This window comes from Nerophis ophidion, linkage group LG06, assembly GCF_033978795.1.
Source record: "Nerophis ophidion isolate RoL-2023_Sa linkage group LG06, RoL_Noph_v1.0, whole genome shotgun sequence".
Lineage (NCBI taxonomy): Eukaryota > Metazoa > Chordata > Actinopteri > Syngnathiformes > Syngnathidae > Nerophis > Nerophis ophidion.
The window spans coordinates 33,699,455-33,721,606 of record NC_084616.1 but is presented as its reverse complement, the minus strand read 5'-3'; the positions used below and the strand labels follow the sequence as shown (position 1 = coordinate 33,721,606).

Here is a 22,152-nt window from a genome sequence, read left to right as displayed (position 1 = left end):
CTCTTTTGCTTCTCTGTTTTTGTGTAGGTGTCTATAGTCAGCCTTGTAGCTAATGCGCTGGGCTACTCCGATCTAGGGCCCATTAAATCACTCAGGACACTAAGGGCCTTGAGACCCCTCAGAGCCTTGTCACGTTTTGAAGGGATGAGGGTAAGATCCAAAGCTAAGCAGCTGATCCTTCCGCATGCCCTTTCAACAGTTTCAAGCATGCTAGAACTGATCTAAAACTATCTGAAAGGCAACAAAAGTCCACAAAATATTGGGGGATTTATCCCTAAAACCCACACATGAAAGCAAAACCTTTCCAATCCTGACCCATGTCTTTGTTAGTTAGCCAACAAGTCATGATGCAGCTGCAGTAACATTACACAACATGCATTGCAATTGAATGTGTCAAACCATCCAAAACAAAACCCAAAACAACCCCGTCAGCGCACAAGTAAAAATTACTTTTTAATAAAGCTGCCTCATCACAGAAAATTACTAAAACCTTTCTTAAGACCTTTCTTACTTGATTGGCCTAAGGAAACGTGAAAAAAAAAAACACCATGCTATCTCACAGAGCATTCAAATCAATATTTAACTCCTTATTTGGTCTGATTGTCAACCACTGCTTTCACTGAAGACAACAACCCCTCTTCGTCCTTCCTCCCTCCCTTACACATTTCCCTCGACTCCTACTGTATAACTTCCCCTCATCCACCTTTTAATGCATTGAGAACAACAACCAGCAGGAACCACGAAGCCACAGGACACAAAAACCTCTTGCCAATCAGTCACATTAAAATAATGCACAAAAGATGGCTGACAGAAGTGTGTTCTCCTCAGAATTTCATAGCACCTCATGTAAAAAAGTAATACACAACAGACATTTGAAAGTACAGCTTTAGAGATGTATAAACCCACATTTCCAGTGTACAATAAATAATCACTGTACAGTATGTAAAAGATCCACAGAAACTAAAAGAACCACTGTACCGAACAGAACATCAACAACATAAAAGAACCACTGAATAAAACAGAACTACTCTACTTTATAGAATTACTGTACATGAAGGAACCACTGTACTTAAAAGAACCACTGTATGTAGAATAACCACTGCGCATAACAGAACCTCTGAACGTAAAATAACCACCATACATAACAGAACTACTGTACCTTAACTGTACCTTAAAGATACATAGAAAAACTAACATACGTAAAAGAACCACTGTACTTAAAAAAACCACCGTACATAGAATAACCACTGTACATAGAAAAACCATCATACGTAAAAGAACCACTGTACTTAAAAGAACCACTGTACATAGAATAACCACTGTATGTAAAATAACCATTCTGCATCAGAGAACCTCTCTATATAAAATAAGCATTGTACATAAAATAACCACCTACCTAACACAGGGCCTCTCAATTGTTTTCTGTTAAGCCCACTTAGAAAGAAGACATTTTTTTTCAGCTTTTCGCAGTGAGGGTTGAAGCAAGATACAGCATGATACTGGTAAAACATGTTTTGCATTGTGCTACCCCAGGGGGGTTCGCCTCACTATTTGGGAAGAACTGACCTAACAGAACCACTATATGTGAAAGAACCAAAGTACCTAAAAAAAACATGGTGTGTAATAGAACCTCTGTATGTAAAATAACTACTATATATAAAAGAACCACTGTACATGAAAGAACCATTGAACGTAAAATAACCACCGTACCTAAAATAATCCCTCTACCTAAAAGAATCACTCTACGTAAAAGAATCACCATACCTAAAATAGTCACTCTATGTACAAGAATCACTCCATGCAAAATAATAACTCTACATAAAAGAATCACCGTACATAAATTAATCACTATATGTTAAAGAATCACAGTACCTAAAATAACTACTGTGTGAATGTTGTCTGTCTATCTGTGTTGGCCCTGCGATAAGGCGGCGACTTGTCCAGGGTGTACGATCCCCTTCCGCCCGTGTGCAGCTGGGATAGGCTCCAGCACCCCCCGTGACCCCGAGAGGGACAAGCAGGAGAAAATGGATGGGTGGATGTACGTAAAAGAATCAGTGTATGTAAAATAACTACCGTTCATAAAAGAACCACCGTAGGTAAAATAATCGCTGTACTTAAGAAAAAGAACCTTGAAATAATATTAGTTATAATACGTTAAAAAAAAAAACACTGCAAGTAAAACAACAACTGTACAGTACGTTTAAAAAAATCACTGTATGTAAAAATACCACTGTACCACTTTAATTAAAGAAACGACTGTTAAGTATGTAAAAAAGAAATGCGCTGTACGTAAAAATACCACTGTATGTAAAAGAACCAGTGTAATTAAAAGGCGAAACATCAGTCACAACCTGCTCTCACAAGCTATTCTTCTTTGGACAAATACAGACAAGCACACGATTAAAATTTGAGCAAGGTTGGTTAAAAACATGGTCGTCCTAAAGTAAAACATTTTTGCAGTTCCCATAAATCAATGACTATTTTCCTAACGATTATAAAATATCCAAGAATACTGCATACACGTATTATAGCATGTCTTTCGAATCACAATACATAGAGGGCGGCTCTAAATTAGCTGTTATATGTACATATTTTGAGAATTAACAGGTAAATTCTAGTGAGAACACGCTCAACTGGAGCCTATAAACTTGTAACTACACGTCCCACATTTGATTGGTTGTGTGTGTGAGACTATTAGTGGTATAGTCGTTGACAGGTTGGTTGTTCTCACCCTCCCCTATCTACTTCTCTATCTTGGTTTTTACTGCTCTTGGACTGGTTGCCTTCCCTTGTCTTCCAATTTGAGCATCTCTTCACATCAGCCCCCTTTCAGGCGCACATGTGCAGCACAGTGTGGCACCCACCCCACCAGTTCTACACCCTCTTCCTAGTCCTGTACATATCACCCACCCTGCCCTCCACCACCGCTAACTTCACCCGGACCGGCTCGGGTCAGCACACGCTCTCCTGCTTGTCCAGGATCTTTGTGCATCAGGGACTGGGACAGACAAGCACTCTCTCACAGCGTTGTGTTAGCTGTGTGAGTATTTGATAAACTTCTGCCAGCCTCTCGCACCCATCTGTTTCGTCTATTATCGTCTTTTACGATCTCTCTCAATTCACTTTCGGGATCCGGGCAGAAGTTAAGCAAATATGCTCGGCTGCCATTTCGCACAAAGCATTGCTGCTGTCATGTCATAGCACCATTTAGCACAGCATACAGCAGGTTTCCTGTTGCCTTCCATTTCTGCAGGAAGTGAACCCGGGAGGCAACAATAGGCCCAGTTTAGTGCTGGGTCTGAATAGGCCAGCAACCATTGTGTTGTTCCTCTTGAAAAAATGACAAAGCAGCAGTAGAAGCTGCATGCTATCATCAAATCTTATTCATGCTACATATCCAGTGACTAAAATGTGGTGCCGTTGTATATGAGCAGACATTTAAGGCCCTGGATAGGCTTTGTGGATGTTACCTTAACAATACATAAGATTTGGTGTATGACATTGAGTGTCTATAAGAGAGGCGAGGATGGCCCAGTAGTCCAAAGGGAAATAGAGAAAAAATATCCTGCTGTATCACAATGTTTATGGCCATTTATAAATTTACCATTTTGTTTGAACTGTAAAAAAAAACCAAATGAATATATAAATGGGGAAGTAGATGAATAGAGAGATGAAAGAGATTCTGGAGAGTTAGAATGATGAGACGTTTGAACGTTGCATCTTGAGACTCAGGTTGCGCACTTTCAACAGAACACATTGCACAGCTTAACGTGCAATGGTTATTATGGGCTGCTCTGGCTTTTATGATCTCTTTCTCTTGATGCTGCTTTGGAGCCAGAAATCCTTCCCTTTTTGAGCATTGCATCCAACTGGAATAAAAGCATCCCCCACCATCTTTTGTTGATCAGTTTATCATCAGCAGGGTGTGGTAACTCGCCAAACACATAAGCAGTGATTTTGGTATCACCTCTTCACTCCCTACCTCTCTATCCATATGTTTCTCCATTTATTTATTGATTTGAGCGGTTCTTGAGATTGCCCAAAGCCATGTAACACGCATGTTATTTAACTGCCGATGCACATTTTGCATTTTGGAAAGCCATTTTCCCTCTTGCCCGATGCTTTCAGTGCAGCATGGTGTACTGTTTTTTTTTAATATCGGAAATCACTTTCTTTGTAGTTTAAAGCCATTTCCCCAGCAAGTGCAATGGGAATTTAGTGTGCATTCCCAACCAATAATCTGTTAGTATGTTTGCTACAAAAGATGCACACTTGAAGTTGGTGTATATTTAAGAGAGGGAATATGGCTCCGCTGAGACATGCATGCTCAGATGTCTGCCTGGGAGCTGCTGGTCGACCTGCCCAATACCACTGATTGTGAACAGTGCAGCCCGTTTGCTTACTCCTGAGATGGGATTGCTTAAAAAAATATTGATAGCATAGTGGTAGCCATTTTATTTGCTATAATTAATATAACTAGCCATTACAAAGATTCTTATTGTCCATAATAAGTAAAGTATTACAAATATTACATTGACTAAGGTTGGGTACTTCATATTGGTATGGCATATCTTAAATGTCGTACAAATATCCTTTTTGTGCAAGAGCTTAGCCTAATTATTGCAATTGTAATTCAATTTATACAATCAATATATGTAATTATTATTTTTAATATTTGACATTTTGTTTGAATTGTTGATTTTTTCAGGAAAAATTTACAATGTTTTTGATATTAGTATATCTATAGAAATATGTATACATATAACTAATTCAAATGCTAAGTTCATAACTTTAATCATACAGTTTCCCCACTGTGTCTGCAAATTAAACAATAAACTATTAAACTAGTAAAATATTGTATGTATAATATTATACGTAAACTTTTTTTTAATGCAATGTGGGTCACTATTTATTTGTCAATGTAGTTATTTGTCAAACCAATCAGATTGTTAGATTGTTTTACCTAAAATTTGCCTTTAAAACACACACATATATATATATATATATATATATATATATATATATATATATATATATATATATATATATATACATATACATATGTGTGTGTGTATATATATATATATATATATATATATATATATATATATATATATATATATATATATATATATATATATATACACATATACAGTATATATATATATAATATTCTTTAAACACAGACTACATGTACAAAATGTACATCAGATCATAATATGAATACGTGTAAAAATACATAAAATGCACAAAAATAACAAAAAATGCCCAGACATCAACTATTATATTTGAATATCGTAATTTTTGACTTGCTGCCTGCGTGAGTATTCTCACCATGTGTCAAGAGGTCTGATACCATTAAAACAAACTACACAATGGAATGAGAACAAGAACAGTACAGTACTATATAGTACATATTGGCAACTCGTCCATCTAATTCCTACATTCACATAAGCTTATTCCAGCCAGGTTCAATAATAATAATAATCAAGTTAAATCTGTTTGTTTTAAAATACAGATTGTAAGGCCATAACATTATGAATTACTGCAGAAAGCTTGAAATTACATGCGTTTGTTTCTTGGTCCTCACACCGTCCTGTCCTGTCTCCCCTGGTTCTGGTCTAGGTGGTAGTCAACGCCTTGGTGGGTGCCATCCCTTCCATTATGAATGTGTTGCTGGTTTGCCTCATCTTTTGGCTGATTTTCAGTATCATGGGGGTCAACCTGTTTGCGGGCAAGTACTACTTCTGTTTCAACGAGACCTCTGAGGAATACTTTCCTGTCGATGTGGTTGACAACAAGACCCAATGTGAAGCCCTCATTGAGCAAAACTTTACTGAGGTCAGATGGAAGAATGTCAAAATTAACTTTGACAACGTGGGCGCTGGCTACCTGGCCTTGCTTCAAGTGGTGGGTGTCACTCTTACCCAGAGTCTTTGTTTTTTCTCTGCTCTGATTTGGTGTCTTTTCTCATCCGCTGCCACACATCATTTGCTTTCATTGTGTCTACTCAGTCCTTATATTTCTTTCCATGCTCTAGCTGTACTGCCGGACATGCATCACTCTTGGTTTGAGTTTGGATATTATTTGCGTTCCATAGTTTTTTGGGAGTGATTGTGTCTAATGATGTCTGTTTTTCAAAGGCCACATTCAAAGGTTGGATGGACATTATGTATGCCGCTGTGGACTCCAGAGGGGTGCGTTTAAAATAAAACGGTGTTATGTTATATATTATTTACATCATTTATAACACAAGCTCCGTTCCAAGGTGGAAGACCAGCCCAAATACGAAGGCAACATCTATATGTACATCTACTTTGTCGTCTTCATCATATTTGGCTCCTTCTTCACCCTCAACCTCTTTATTGGTGTGATCATTGACAACTTCAACCAGCAGAAGAAAAAGATAAGGCTCCTTCAAGTCTAACTTCTCGATTTGAGCGTCGGAATACGATTATAACCAAATGATGATGTCTCTGCCCTTTACTTTGGAGGTCAGGATATCTTCATGACAGAGGAACAGAAGAAGTACTACAACGCCATGAAAAAACTGGGCTCCAAAAAGCCTCAAAAACCCATCCCTCGACCACAGGTTTGTTTTCTGCTCAACGCTTTGAGAGGGATTTTAAATTACAAAAACTGTGGTTTCCTTGCAAAAGATTGGTTATTGAGCAACCAATGTCGCCAACATTGACCGATTAGTATTTTAATATGACATGCAGTATGTAGCCTGGCAATGGAATACTGTCATATTTTACCTGTACAGTAGTATAGTGGTTTTAGTATATTTTTTAAAGGTATGAATTCATTTACTCACATGAATACATAAATTACAAGTTTTGAGCATGTGTCCTATAAATTGTATATTGTTGCGAATTCTTAAGTATGTGGGGTTTTTGTAATCTGTGCATCGTAGTCTGGGGTATTGTATGATTTGTAGGCCCCTTTCAACAGGCACTTTATGAATTATATTTTACAGAATATGCATTTTATAAATGAATAGTTGAATAAGTGTACTTTTTAACACGGGGGTTTTGTGAGAGGAAGTGGTTACATATGTTAGGACTCATGTGTGTTGTGCCTTTTCAATATGTTGCTGTTTTATTGGAGCGACGTGGTTCAGTTGGTATAGCGGCCGTGCCAGCAACTTGAGGGATCCAGGTTTGATTCCAGCTTCCACCATCGTGGTCACTGCCGTTGTCCTTGGGCAAGACACATTACCCACCTGCTCCCAAACTGGTTTAAATGTATCATAAATCTAGATTATGGGTTTCACTATGTACAGCAGTGGTCCCCAACCTTTTTGTATCCGCGGACCGGTCAACGCTTAATAATTTGTCCCGCGGCGCGGGGGGGGAATCCTTTTTTTTTTTTTTTTTCTTTGTCATGAAAAAGGGACTTTTTTGTCATGAAAAAGGGAGGTTTTTGTGGTTGGTGCACTAATTGTAAGTGTATATTGTGTTTTTTATGTTGATTTTATAAAAAAAAAATATATATATATTTATTTATTTATTTATTTTTAAAAATAAAAATTAATAAAAAATTCTTCTGCAGCCCGGTACCATTCGGGCCGCGGCCCGGTGGTTGGGGACCACTGATGTAAAGCACTTTGAGTTTTTAGAAAAACAGTCCTATTTGAACATACTTCACTTCACCTTTATTTAGTATTCTTTTGTATACGAGTAAACGTAGTATTATGAGACAGACTTTTTTGTTCTTTTGTTTGTGTTAAGTTTGTTTTCCCCCATGTATGTTGTAAGGACAAAAGATGGAAATTAGTTATTAGCTAAATTTGGTGCATCCATCGATTATTTCTGACCAATGTATTGTGTGCACTGAGCATAAACTAAATAAAAAACATGTAAAAAAGCTAAAACTCTTTTTTGTCACCTCTCTCACTCTCCACACAGAACCAGATCCAAGGCATGGTGTTTGACTTTGTCACGCAGCAGGTTTTTGACATCTCCATTATGATCCTCATTTGCCTTAACATGGTCACCATGATGGTCGAAACGGACGACCAGTCAGACGAAACAGAGAATGTCCTCTACTGGGTCAACTTCATCTTCATCGTGGTCTTCACCACAGAGTTCTTGCTCAAGCTCTTTGCTCTTCGCCACTACTACTTCACCAACGGCTGGAATATATTTGACGTGGTGGTGGTCATCCTGTCCATTGTTGGTGAGTTGGGGGAAGGGAAATACATCTTCTCAAGGGGCAACACTAGATAAATGAAATCTAGATAAGCCAACACACAACAGCCAATATTGTCATTTTGGAGTGTGTACACGGTGGAAAAGTGCCACGGAGCCCAGTTTCTTTAAGGAGGGGATAATGTTCTTCTTCAAAATGATCCATATTTATAAGGTGGTCATGAGGAACCTCAATGATCCATCGACCCCACAGTGCTGGCAGCACAGGCCTCAGACCATGGTGCTACTCTGCATGACTGTAGGCAATACATAATTACTGTATCTTGGTACTCACTTGTATTGCCAATTATTTAGACAATAATGACTATGTATTGATTCATTTTAAGTGGATAGTAAATCTAAACTAAAGTGAGGGGGGTTAGGAAGGATGTCGAACTGGGGCCCCAAGCACGGGGGGAGGCCCTCCTGGGCTTTTGTAATGTTTGAAGAGTTTTTTTTAATGTCATTTAAATATGTAAGTTATAAAAAAACGATGTCATAAATGTTAAGATAAAAAAAATACGGCCGTGAAAGTTCAGTGATAAAGTTGCTTGAATCAAATTAAACTAACAACACCCCCTATCAAAATGTAAAATGGTTCTTCCGCCTGGATAGGCAAACCCAGCATGACACAGACGTCATAACGTCATCAAAGTTAACCTTTAAGCATTCACGCACAGCACCAAGATTTTTGGAACAAGGAGGAGGGGACAGAAGAAAGGTAAAAATATAACAAATCTATTAGTGGCAGCATAGGAAAAACTTTCACTTTTGCATTTCATTGCCAATAACTGTTGTGCGTTCAATAACCCTCGATTAAAGTTACAAACAAGGGTATCACAAGGCACTAATAATAATATAATCATATTAAGGATGTTTTTTTATGATGTGTATTTTCCACTGATGAGAATACTTTGTGTATCAGATAATCAATACTTTATAATCATATTTAGGTGAATAATGATTTTATAATAATTCAAATTCATATTCTGGCCACTTTATATCTAATTTGTTTGCACCTTTTTTTAAAAACAAAACCACATTTTTGTTTGTCCGGTTTGTTTTAGCCTACATTTGTTAATCCCATCTCTTGATGTCAGAAACCTAATGAAAGTTTTTAAATGTGTTTTAAAAAGTTGGTTTCAAACAAATCCATGCAATAATTAGGAGCTTGTGTGTATGGGGCAGCGACGGCCCTTTAGGAGTCTTGTGTATTGAGGCCCCCGACACTGACTACTCTAAAGTATTTCCACATTTAATTTCAATAGTGTTGTCCCTTGAGAACATATGATGTAATAACAATGTTTGCTTAAGCGTGAAGGTGAACTCACTTTTGATTGGTCAAAAAGGGTTGATCCTGAATAAAATGCACTGGTTGCTGACAGCCAACACTTGTTTCTTATACCCACCCTCACAGGTATGTTCTTGGCCGACATCATTGAGAAGTACTTTGTATCGCCGACTCTGTTCAGGGTGATCCGGTTGGCTCGTATCGGCCGTATCCTGCGTCTCATCAAAGGAGCTAAGGGCATCCGGACTTTACTGTTTGCTCTGATGATGTCACTGCCGGCCTTGTTCAACATCGGCCTCCTGCTCTTCCTGGTCATGTTCATTTTCTCCATCTTTGGCATGTCGAACTTTGGTTATGTGAAACACGGAGCCGGCATCGACGACTTATACAACTTTGAGACTTTCGGCAACAGCATGATCATCCTGTTCATGATCACCACGTCGGCCGGCTGGGACGGCTTGCTCCTGCCCATCCTCAACTACCCGCCGGACTGCAACCCCGCCTACGAAAATCCTGGAACAAACGTGAAGGGCAACTGCGGCAACCCTTCGGTGGGAATTTTTTTCTTTGTCATGTACATCATCATTTCATTTCTGATCGTGGTGAACATGTACATCGCCATCATTCTGGAGAACTTCAGTGTGGCCACCGAGGAAAGCGCCGATCCACTTAGTGAAGACGACTTTGAGACGTTCTACGAGATCTGGGAGAAATTTGACCCGACTGCCTCCCAGTTCATCACTTTCGCCAAGCTGCCCGACTTTGCAGATGCCCTGGAACACCCGCTTCGTGTGCCCAAACCGAACACAATAGAGCTGATCGCCATGGACATGCCCATGGTGAGCGGTGATCGCATTCACTGCCTAGACATCTTGTTTGCCTTCACAAAGCGTGTGCTGGGCGACAGTGGTGAGTTGGACATGCTGAGGCAGCAGATGGAGGAGCGCTTTGTGGCAGCCAATCCCTCCAAGGTGTCATACGAGCCCATCACCACCACGCTCCGCCGCAAACAGGAGTACGTCTCCGCCAGAATCATTCAGAACGCCTATCGCGCCCACCTCATCAGGCGCGGCATCATCTTCAAGCGCCATATTTTCACAAACAATAAGCTGGAGAACGGCGGGACCAACCAAGAGAAGAAGGAGAGTACTCCGTCCACGGCCTCGCTCCCCTCCTACGACAGCGTGACCAAACCCGACAAGGAGAAGCAGGACGACAACAAGGACGAGTGGGCCAGGAAAGAGAAGGACAAAAACCAAAAAGACGAGTGGGAATCCAAGTGTTAGGGTTTGGCGACTCTTCCTGTTCAATAAAACACAGCGAGATGAGACTCTGGAGCCCAAATGTAGACACCATTTGCAAGTCACAAAACCCAAGAAAGAAACGTTTACAAACTCGTACTGCTGAGGCAACCTGGTCTCTTATGTCATCAAAGACAGCTGAACCAAACACAATCAGTCTGCTGTATAGGGACCAAGTTGGACAAGCAGTGTGTTGCCAGTCGCACATTCCTTGTGGGGACCAACTTGCCAAGGCACACACACACACACACTCAAACACACAACAGCAATCCCTGCCACGGCCGAGTGTGAAGAAGCCCCTTCTGCAAAGCTTCCACGCTGCCGGAGCGGACCGTACCGCCAGAACTGTCACATCAGTCTTAAGGATGGTTTCAGAACACAGAGTTAATGGAGAGGAAAATAGAATAAGTTTTGGGGGGAGGGGGGGTCAAGGAAACCCAGTAACGTAGACAAAGATGTGTTTTGTTTTGTTCGTGCTGAGTAGACTTGCATCTTTAAATCATTTGAGCAGCAAAAAAAAAACAGCCCATGTCACAAACCTTTCCATCTCTATTATTACAACTGAAGACATTTTTGGCGCTCGCACTGACCGACCGACTCAGTTTTGACTTGGGCTGAAGGACCGAGTCACAGATAAATACTATTGCGCTTGTTCAATGCATAGAAATGACTTGCATGAAGGCATGTTTTGATCAGGAATCACGCATGAGTAATCAGAGTACACTTAATCCTCACATCGCCATCAGGGCAATGAGACGTCAAACCATGATCATTCAAGAATTTATTTTTGCTGCTCTGCATGTCAAAGTGGAAGAGATGAGAATATACTCATGTTGAGGATGCACGGATTCGGAGGGCAGGTCTTCCTCAATCCAAATCTGGGGGTAGGTTCATGTCTTTGTTTTCTTTCATCTGTCTTACTGTCTCGAGGATATGAGCCCAATAATTGTTGGCGCCGGTTTTGTTTTGGGCTGGCGGAGGGGAAAAAACGTGTTCCATGCAGTAGGTTAGGGATTAATTTATTTTGTATACTTTGACAAGATATGCATCAGAGCTTTCCAGCGAACGAGTGCTTTTTGGGACAGTTTGGAGTCTCTCTGATGTCCCTTGTGATGCAATCATCCTCAGAAAATGCTTTTTTTTTAGCGAGAGTGACATGGCGCGTCTGGGGTTAGTGGCCAGTTATCCCGAAGACTCGCCTTGTCGTGCCTATTGCGTCAATGCAGAAGGGGGGAAAGCGCACCAAAGGGCTTGTGGTTTCTAGATCCAAAAAGAGAGTTTTGTCTGCGGGCGCCGCTCGGTCACAGAATCAATGTCCGACTGACATGAGAGGAAGGAGGAGACTTCGGGGAAAGTCAGTGTATCATTGTGCTTTTGTGGGACCCTCTTTTCACACAAGTATATCACACGCTTCCAATTTGTTAGGCTGACACAAACACGATTAAACATCAGCAGGCCTCACATTGATGCAGCTATGGTGTAAAAAACAACAAACAAGATGAAGTAATGTGAGGCTTTGTCAATCCAGCTGCCTCCTTTAGGTGTTCCTGCCATTCCTTTTCTACACTTGGAGTCGATGGTCCTATATTTCTAAGCGGATGAGGCGGACGTTTCTCCGGTCATCCCGCCGTCGCACCACTGATGCCATTTGGTGTGTTTAACACTGCCTGGACCCCGACCCCCTCCCCTTTTTGTGTGTACCATGAACCCTGGTCTGTTTACAATAAGAGCAGATTTGGCTGCTGCACACTGAAACCAAATGCATTCCCCACCAGAACCGTCGCAGGAGCGAGCAGCGTCGTCCGAAACTCAAGCCTGCTCGTTCCGGATGTAAGCCTTCCTGAGGACTCATCCATTCCCGCTAGAAGGAACAACAAAGACAAAAAAAAATAAAAATACACTGATGTAGAGTACAGTACAGTATAGTGCAGGCTACCATGCAAATTGCACAAAGGCTGACAGAGAACGACCTTTTTGAGAGAAACTATAAATAGTGTACCATATGATTTTATTTTACCGGCATGCTTTCTTGTGTTTTTTTTTGTAAATAAGGACTTTTAAAAATGTTAGTACTGCTAATCAAAGAAAGAACAAAACAAAAAGAATAACAATAATAGAATGGCTTCCAGCTATGCCCTTTGTCACATTTGTTACCTTTTGGATTTTTTGACACACTATTCACTTTGTTAACGAATATTGAATAATATATATATATATATATATATATATATATATATATATATATATATATATATGTATATAAATATCGATAGATATAGATAGATATTATATAATACAAAAGATCTATACATGTACGTCTATATGTATTTACATAAAACAGAAGAACACTGCCACATTTGATTTATGTGCAACACGTTCAGTGGATGTCTAAAGAGCACCCGTCAATGTTGGTGTGTGCGTGCGCGTGCGTGTGGATGTGTGTGTGCATGCGTGTGTGTGTATGGGGTGGGGTACCAGCTTAAATGTGATGTCAGTGGAGCTGCTTGCCATGGATTGTAGCCTGATGATGACGACAAGGATAATGTTTCCAGCACGTCTCACCTTTACCGTCAATTTACAGGACACATCCACACACACACACACACACACACACACACATACATAACCACATGCACGCACACCCACACTGCCCTTCTCTACCAGCTCTTCCTGAAGGACATCAGCTGACTCCCTGCCCTACCACCTATCCTGCCCACCACCACATCAGTGCCATTACAGCTCACATTCCCCCGTCTTCTCATACTCATCTTTTTCCTTTTTCTTCTTCTTCTTCTTCTCCTTCTTCTTCTTCTTCTTCTTCTTCTAGTGTTCCACTCAATGGCTTGTGCCTTTTTTTCTCCAGATTTGGACACCACAAAAAAACAAAACAAAAAAATGATAGTTATGTTTGGGAGTTAGGGTTCGGGGTGAGCACAACGTTAATCAGGGATGCGGAGTCATCAGAAATACTGTTGGTGGATGTTGGCAACACCTCATTTTGTGTCCATATTCAACTGTGTGTAAAGTGAACTGAAACCTAAAAACTGTCCTGTACTTCTTTTATAATGCAATGTGTGTGTGTGAGTGTGTGTGAATGTGTCACCCACTTGACTTGTGAAAAAGCAGCTTGCCTTCTATAAATTCTTTTTCGGTTCCAATATATTTACGTTATCCATCTGAAAATTATTTTTGTATCGATATGTGAAGATAAGACTCAATTTGTTTGTTTTTTTTAAAGCATGGTTTAATTTTTTTTTTATTTCGTTGAAAAATTAAAAGTGCTTTTTAAACTGTTATCATTTGACACAGTGATTTGAAGTAAAAAAAAAAAAAAGAAGAAAAGATATACAGTACCATATGCTGGTGTGTTGCACAACCACTTGGACTCCTGGCAAGAATATATGAAAGATTGTCTTCATTTGAGCACGAACCTTTTTATTACCAATAAAGCAGCCTTCCAGTTACCGCGGTCTGCTTGTTTCTTATGGATTCTTTACGGACGTCTTGCTGTGGACCATGCAGGGACACGCAGTAAGCTTTGTGGCTGGTGAGGCACTGACTTGTTTCACCCTCAGGCCCTGCGATGAGGTGGCGACTTGTCCAGGGTGTACCCCGCCTTTTGCCTGAGTGCACCTGGGATAAGCTCCAGCACCCCCGCGACCCTGAGTGGGACAAGAAAATGGCTGGATGGATGTAATTTTTTTTTTTGTTATTAGTTTGACCTTTTGAATGCCTTTAGATCAAATGAGTCACAGTTACAAATCAGTATAAATGTACATACAATGAAGGATTTTTTTCTCTTTTAAACCTGTGACATTATCTGATCCTAAAGGGACCTAATCATTCCCTTTTTTTTCTGATATTTTTTGTTTGGGACTGAAGTTTATTAAAATATCAAGGAGTTTCAGGCTTTCCTTGGCTTTAAAGACAATCAAAATCGAGAGTCTATTTTTAAATCCTTGCGCTATAATCAATGTATACGAAAACACTTTGTTGCACAAAATTTATTTTAGCTCTGCTTTTCCTCTCTGTAGAAAGGTGGCAGCGAGCTTCTTGCAGCCCATGTTACCCCCGTTTGCCCTCCTCCTTTCCCCTGCATTTAATCGTCCGATTAGCAGGAATAATGATGTCACACCTATTCCATCATATTTTGATGATTTCTTTCTTTAATTCATTTAAATTAATCTGCTTCCTCTTCTCAGCACTGTCAATTAAAACAAAGTGATGTCCATCTTTAGCTATGAACTAATGTTACACTGCAAATGTTTTGCCACTTGCTAAGACTTAAAGTTGTATTTCTAGGAATGTCCATAGTTTTCAAATCTATTTACTTATTTTAGTCATTGACTTTACATCATAATCTTATTGAATAATTGTATTTGATCTATTATAGATTAAAAGTGGAGGAGTTCAAGTACCTCGGAGTCTTGTTCATGAGTGAGGGAAGAGTGGATCGTGGGGCGTCTTCAGTAATGCGGACGCTGTACTAATCCACTGTGGTGAAGAAGGAGCTGAGCCGGAAGGCAAAGCTCTCAATTTACCAGTCGAGATACGTTCCCATCTTCAATTATGGTCATGAGCTTTTGGGTTATAAGGATAAGATCATAAGTAGAAGCGGTCAGAAGGAGTTTCCTCTGCAGGGTGGTGAGGCTCTTCCTTAGAGAGGGTGAGAAGCTCTGTCATGCGGGAGGAGCTCAAGGTCAAGCCGCTGCTTCTCCACATCAAGAGGAGCCAGATTAGGTGGTTTAGGCATCTGGTCAGGATGCCACCCGAACATCTCCCTAGGGTCCGATCGGTAGGGGGCTACGGGAAAATCCCAGGGAACGCCTCGCCTCAGGAGAAGCTGGGTGATGTGGCTGGGCAGAGGGAAGTTAGGGCTTCTCTACTTAGGCTGCTGCCGCCACAACCTGACCTTGGATAAGCGGAAGAAAATGGATTGATGGATAGATTGAAAATGGTTAAATTGATGATAACCATTCAGACTAGCTATTTTGGTTTTCCCCAGAGAAAGTCATGTTTGAATATCCTGCAACATCCCGAGGATGCTTTAAGAATCGAAAGTTGAATAACGCTTGTTTTCAGAATAAAATACACATTTCTAAGTCCTACGATTTTCTAGATATGCAAATCTTAATTTATCATCAAGTACAACTAATTTCACAGATAATTTCACTAGTTTTTAGTATGTTTTCCCCCTAAAATCTAGTATTTTTTATCTTCTTTTTTGTCAGCTTTTTGCAGTGCAGTATGTAAGACCAGATGTTTGGGGCAGATTTTAAGGGGTTCACTGTGACATTTACTGTACACCGAACAATGTAACTCAAATTTTGCTTGCAGTTTAAAGCCCAACAAATTGCCAAGAGACAGCTCTTCTCTCAAAACTCTCCTAAATTGAGGTACTACTGTGATCTCATTGAAATAAGTCATTTAATTTAAACAATGGAAATAAACTATCTTTTTGCTAAGACAATGGAAGTGTTGATTATTGGTCTTGCTAGACACCGGCACCTATTTAATAAAACCACCTTAACATTTTACAACCAAACAATTACACTAGTCGACTCGGTAAACAATGTGGGTATTATCTTTGACCCAACTCTCTCATTTGAGTCACACATAAAGAGTGTTTTGCTAAAACAGCGCTAGCTGTTCAGAGTTGGGACCACTCCTTTGTGCATCAGTTAGTGACGTCTCTGCGCTGCTGACCTGTCTCCACTCAAGATGATCACCTGCTGGCCCCACCATGGAATGGACTATCAGACTAGATCCACTAAACGTCCATTGCACCGGTTGCCCTATTGACATCTGTGGTGTCCAAGGTTTCTCATTGCACCCCATTGGGTTGAGTTTTTTCTCGCCCTGATGTGGGCTCTGAGCCGAGGATGTCGTTGTGGCTTGTGCAGCCCTTTGAGACAGTTGTGATTTACGCCTATATAAATAAACTTTGATTGACTGACACATGTAATATGTGGTGTCCTTACACATACAGTATGTTTTTTACTGCATGGATGCATGGCTCCTATGAGTTTTCTATCCAATCTTCCCCAGTGGTCAAACATTTTACTTGTTGTCTTGGACCGGGCGCACATGTGTTTGCTGCACTGGGCGCACTGTGTGCCAGTCCGGCTGCAGCAAGCAGCTGCAATAAATCGCAGAAAATCAACACACCTGTAGCTGATAATGAGACCTGCCTTCTTAAACCAGCGCAACCTGCTATCCCGTGCCAGGACGTAGTTTCCTGTTCTGTACAGTAAGCTGATACGTCAAGCTCTATGCGCACTCTTTTGCTCTCTGTTTCTTCCCTGTCGTGTTCAATTGTCTCATGTCCTCCTTGTCGCCTCCCTGCAGCCTGCCTTCGTTCCCACGTCACGAGCTGTGTATCTTGTCTCCCCGCATTTCGTTTGGTTCCCTGGCTGCATCTTGGATTTCGACCACCCGCCTGGACACGGACTTTGACGCCTAACTCCACCCCTCGACCTCACGTCTTAGACTTAGACCTAGAAAATCTTTATTGTCCCTGAGGGGCAATTTGGTTTGCAGCAGTAGTCATTAAAAACCAAGGTACAACAGTAAAAACAAGGTACAAATACATAAAAAAAACGTACAACATACAAACCATCATGATGGCATTGAGCTAAAAACTAAAAAACAGTTGTAATAGAATAAAAACTAACCATTACACATCGCTTGTCACGAAAGGGACTGTGCATAGCAGCTATTTATAAAGTCAACATCTGAGGGAACAAAGGATATTGTTGGCCTTCCTGTTACTTGGGGCGTACCTCCATCCTGAGGGCAAGAGTATAAACTCTGAGAAGAGAGGGTGCTGAGGGTTCTTTGCCTTCTGGATGACTCTGGCTTGATAGATCTGGTTCAGGGGGTTCAAGGTAACGTCTATGATCTTGTGGCACACCTTGATTATACCACCTGGTCTGTTTTTATTGGCCACACTGAGGTTACCAAACCAGGAAGTGAAAGAATAAGTTAAAATAAACCCGATAAAAGATAATTAGAACATCCTTATCAGTGTCCTATCAACCTGAAAGCCCCTCAGTTTCCTCAAGAAAAACTGATTGGCCTTCTTGCAAATACGGACAGTTGTGGCGTCAAAGGTCAGTTTATTGTCTAAAATTGTACCTAGATACTTGTATTCACTGCTCACGGACATCCGAGCCAGCCCTGCCCCTTTTGGACACTCAACACTACGAGTAACACACTACAGTTGATTCCCACACATAGTCGCACACCACACGCATAGTGTGGATTCTTTACACGTCACATTTCCCTTGTAAATGTTTTATATATATATATATATATATATATATATATATATATATATATTTTTTTTTTTATTTTTTATTTTTATATATATATTAATTAATAGAGTTAAACGACGTCCCTCCTGTCTGCCTGTCTGTGCCGTCTTCTTCCCCTGTACAATCAGAACACTTGCGAAGCGGCTCAGCAAAAATATCCCGGGGGGACGCAAGCTGAGTGCTATTGTGGTTAACATGCTTGCAAAAAAGGCATCACTTTCTCCCTTGTAATGTCTTAATTGAACTTGTTAAAAGGTCCGTGTGTTAACATGCACACGATGGCTCCATTATTATTTCTATGCAGTCCATCTGCACTCTTTCTTTGTGTTCCTAAAGTAAACACTGTACCCTCCAGTCCTGGTAGTGCATGTAGAACTACTAACTTGGAAATACTCTTCTTGCTAATATTCATTCAGTATACTAAACCCCCTAACCATTGACCCCCTACCACTTTGGCTGGCTGTGAGAGAGAGCAGTAAAGTGAGGTGAGGCGGAGAGGGAAGGAAGGAAGGATGGATTATGAAAGGAAGTGAAGTGAATTATATTTATACAGCGCTTTTCTCTAGTGCAGGGGTCACCAACGCGGTGCCTGTGGGTAGCCCGTAAGGACCAGATGAGTAGCCCGCTGGCCTGTTCTACAAATAGCTCAAATAGCAGCACTTACCAGTGAGCTGCCTCTATTTTTAAAATTGTATTTATTTACTAGCAAGCTGGTCTCGCTTTGCTCGACATTTTGAATTCTAAGAGAAACAAAACTCAAATAGAATTTGAAAATCCAAGAAAATATTTCAAAGACTTGGTCTTCACTTGTTTAAATAAATTCATTTATTTTTTTTACTTTGCTTCTTATAACTTTCAGAAAGACAATTTTTGAGAAAAAATACAACCTTAAAAATTATTTTGGGATTTTTAAACACAAAAACCTTTTTAACTTTTAAATTCCTTCCTCTTCTTTCCTGACAATATAAATCAATGTTCAAGTATTTCTTTTTTTTTATTGTAAAGAATAATAAATACATTTTAATTTAATTCTTCATTTTAGCTTTTGTTTTTTCAACAAAGAATATTAGTGAAATATTTCTTCAAACTTATTATGAATTTATTTTAAAAAATTTGGTTCTGGAAAATCTAGAAGAAATAATGATTTGTCTTTGTTAGAAATATAGCTTGGTCCAATTTGTTATATATTCTAAAAAAGTGCAGATTGGATTTTAACCTATTTAAAACATGTCATCAAAATTCTAAAATTAATCTTAATCAGGAAAAAATACTAATTATGTTCCATAAATTATTTTTTTAATTTTTTCAAAAAGATTCGAATTAGCTATTTTTTCTGTTCATCTTTTTCGGTTGAATGTTGAATTTTAAAGAGTCGAAATTGAAGATAAACTATGTTTCAAAATTGTATTTTCATTTTTTTCGTGTTTTCTCCTCTTTTAAACCATTCAATTAAGTGTTTTTTTTCATCATTTATTCTCTACAAAAAAACCTTCCGTAAAAGGAAAAAAAAAATGTATGACGGAATGACAGACAGAAATACCCATTTTTTTAACATATAGATTTATTTATTAAAGTTAAATTGAGCAAATTGGCTATTTTCTGGCAATTTATTAAAGTGTGTATCAAACTGGTAGCCCTTCGCATTAATCAGTACCCAAGAAGTAGCTCTTGGTTACAAAAAGGTTGGTGACCCCTGCTCTAGTGACTCAAAGTGCTTTACATAGTGAAACCCAATATTTAAGTTACATTTAAACCAGTGTGGGTGGCACTGGGAGCAGGTCGGTAAAGTGTCTTGCCCAAGTACACAACGGCAGTGACTCGGATGGCAGAAGCGGGGATCGAACCTGCAACCCTTAAATTGCTGGCACGGCCACTCTACCAACCGAGCTATACCGGAAGCTATAAGGAAGGACGGGAGGAAGGAAGGAAGGGAGTAAGGAAGGAAGTAAGGAAGGATGATGGATGGATGGATTATGGATTATGGAAGGAAGGAAAGAAAGAAGGATGGATTATGGAAGGAAGGAAGGACTAAAGGATTGATTATGGAAGGATGGATGGAAGAATGCATTATGGAAGGAAGGAAGGAAGGGATGATTGATTATGGAAGGAAGGAAGGAGGGATGGGTTAAGAAAGGAAGGGTGGATGGATTAGGAAAGGAAGAAAGGATGGATTGATTCAGGAAGGAAGGAAGAAAGGATGGATTGATTCAGGAAGGAAGGAAGGAAGGATGGATGGATGGATGGAAGGAAGGAAGGAAGGATGGATGGATTAAGCAAGGATAGATTGATTATGGAAGGAAGGAAGGAAAAGGCAGGTGCTGGAGGACTGCAATGCAGATAGATGAATGCAGCAGTCGAGGCTGAGTCAGCAGCAACACTCCCAGTTTGCTCCGGGAGATGACACTCGGATCACATTCTGGAACCTTCCACACAATGATGCTGTCCTTGGTGCTGATGCTGCCGACGAGGTGGACGTCTAACCGGGATCGAGGGTCTGAGCTCCGCGGTGTGAAGCTTCGAGTCCTCCACGGAGAGAGAGAGACAGAAAAACAAGTGCTCGACCTAATTCATGGCGAGCCACACCTTCACCCCACTCTTTGCCCTCAACCTCCCACGTAGTCATGCTTGTTTCCCCCCCTGAGCATGCATGCTGCCACGAAGCATGTGGTTCCTCTGTGGGTGCACATGAATGGAACCTAAATATAACATATTTATCATCGTTGCTCTTATGAGGCTCTTTCTTCCCACGCAAACAACCCCACAAAATGCCTATAATAATATTATTGAATAACCTTATTGTGCAACAGTGTTAAGTGTGTCCACAAATGCACAAGATAACAAAGCAGACGCTTTCACAACGACTGTCTTTTCTTTTTTTGCTTGAAAGACAGCGCCCTCGTGTGGTCAAACGTGTGCACAACAACAATCGAAGGGGTTCTCAACCTTTTTTCAGTGATGTACCCCCTGTGAACTTTTTTTAAATTCAAGTACCCCCTAATCAGAGCAAAGCATTTTTGGTTGAAAAAAAGAGATAAAGAAGTAAAATACAGCGCTATGTTACCAGTTTTTGATTTATAACATTGTATAACAGTGCAACATATTGCTCATTTGTAGTGGTCTTTCTTGAACTATTTGGAAAAAAACATATACAAATAACTACAAACTTGTTGAAAAATAAACAAGTGATTCAATTATAAATAAAATGTTCTACACATAGAAGTAATCATCAACTTAAAGTGCCCTCTTTGGGGATTGTAATAGAGATCCATTTGGATTCATGAACTTAATTCTAAACATTTCTTCTGAAAAAAAGACATCTTTAACATCAATATTTATGGAACATGTCCACAAAAAATCTAGCTGTCAACACTGAATATTGCATTGTTGCATTTCTTTTCACAGTTTATGAACTTCATTCATATTTTGTTGAAGTATTATTCAATAAATATATTTATAAAGGATTTTTGAATTGTTGCTATTTTTAGAATATTTTTAAAAAATCTCACGTACCCCTTGGCATACCTTCAAGTACCCCCAGGGGTACGCGTACCCCCATTTGAGAACCACTGGCTTCGAGCAGGGGTGTCAAACTCATTTTAGAGAAAAAATAGTTTAGAGAAAAATCCACTCACAAGTGGGCCGGACTGGTAAAATCACGCCAGGATAACTTAAAAATAAAGACAACTTCAGATTGTTTTCTTTGTTTAAAAATACAACAAACACATTCTGAAAATGTACAAATCATAATGTTGTTGGGGTTTTTTTTTACACTTACTTGTTGCAGTTAATGGTATTATATCTTTATTTGTCATTTTTTATACTTTCTGAATAAATGATGTGATAATGTTCATCAGTCAACTCATTGGTGTGAGTTTTCAATCTATTAAGATAACAAAAATAATATCAAAATCAAATTACAGTATATTATTTATGTAGTTTGCCCATTTTCCTCGACTGGTGCACTAACATGGTTTATTTCATTTTTTTTTTTACAAATGTAACATAATATACAAAGATACAAAAAATTGCTATTGCAACATCTAGTGGAC

The 22,152-nt window shown here is 39.7% G+C and overlaps 1 protein-coding gene across 7 annotated transcripts in view; it reads left to right on the top strand.

Moving 5' to 3' along the window:
- scn8aa (sodium channel, voltage gated, type VIII, alpha subunit a) overlaps positions 1-14,252 on the top strand; it is a 99,084-nt gene extending 84,832 nt beyond the window's left edge. For all 7 annotated transcript variants that reach the window (XM_061903475.1, XM_061903478.1, XM_061903479.1 and 4 more), the window contains 7 exons: positions 28-150; positions 5,629-5,913; positions 6,147-6,200; positions 6,272-6,409; positions 6,491-6,595; positions 7,914-8,184; positions 9,613-14,252. In XM_061903475.1, the coding sequence (XP_061759459.1) occupies positions 28-150; positions 5,629-5,913; positions 6,147-6,200; positions 6,272-6,409; positions 6,491-6,595; positions 7,914-8,184; positions 9,613-10,772 (2,136 nt within the window). In that variant the 3' untranslated portion in view covers positions 10,773-14,252. The remainder of the gene's footprint in view (positions 1-27; positions 151-5,628; positions 5,914-6,146; positions 6,201-6,271; positions 6,410-6,490; positions 6,596-7,913; positions 8,185-9,612) is intronic.
- The last annotated feature ends 7,900 nt before the right edge of the window (positions 14,253-22,152 follow it).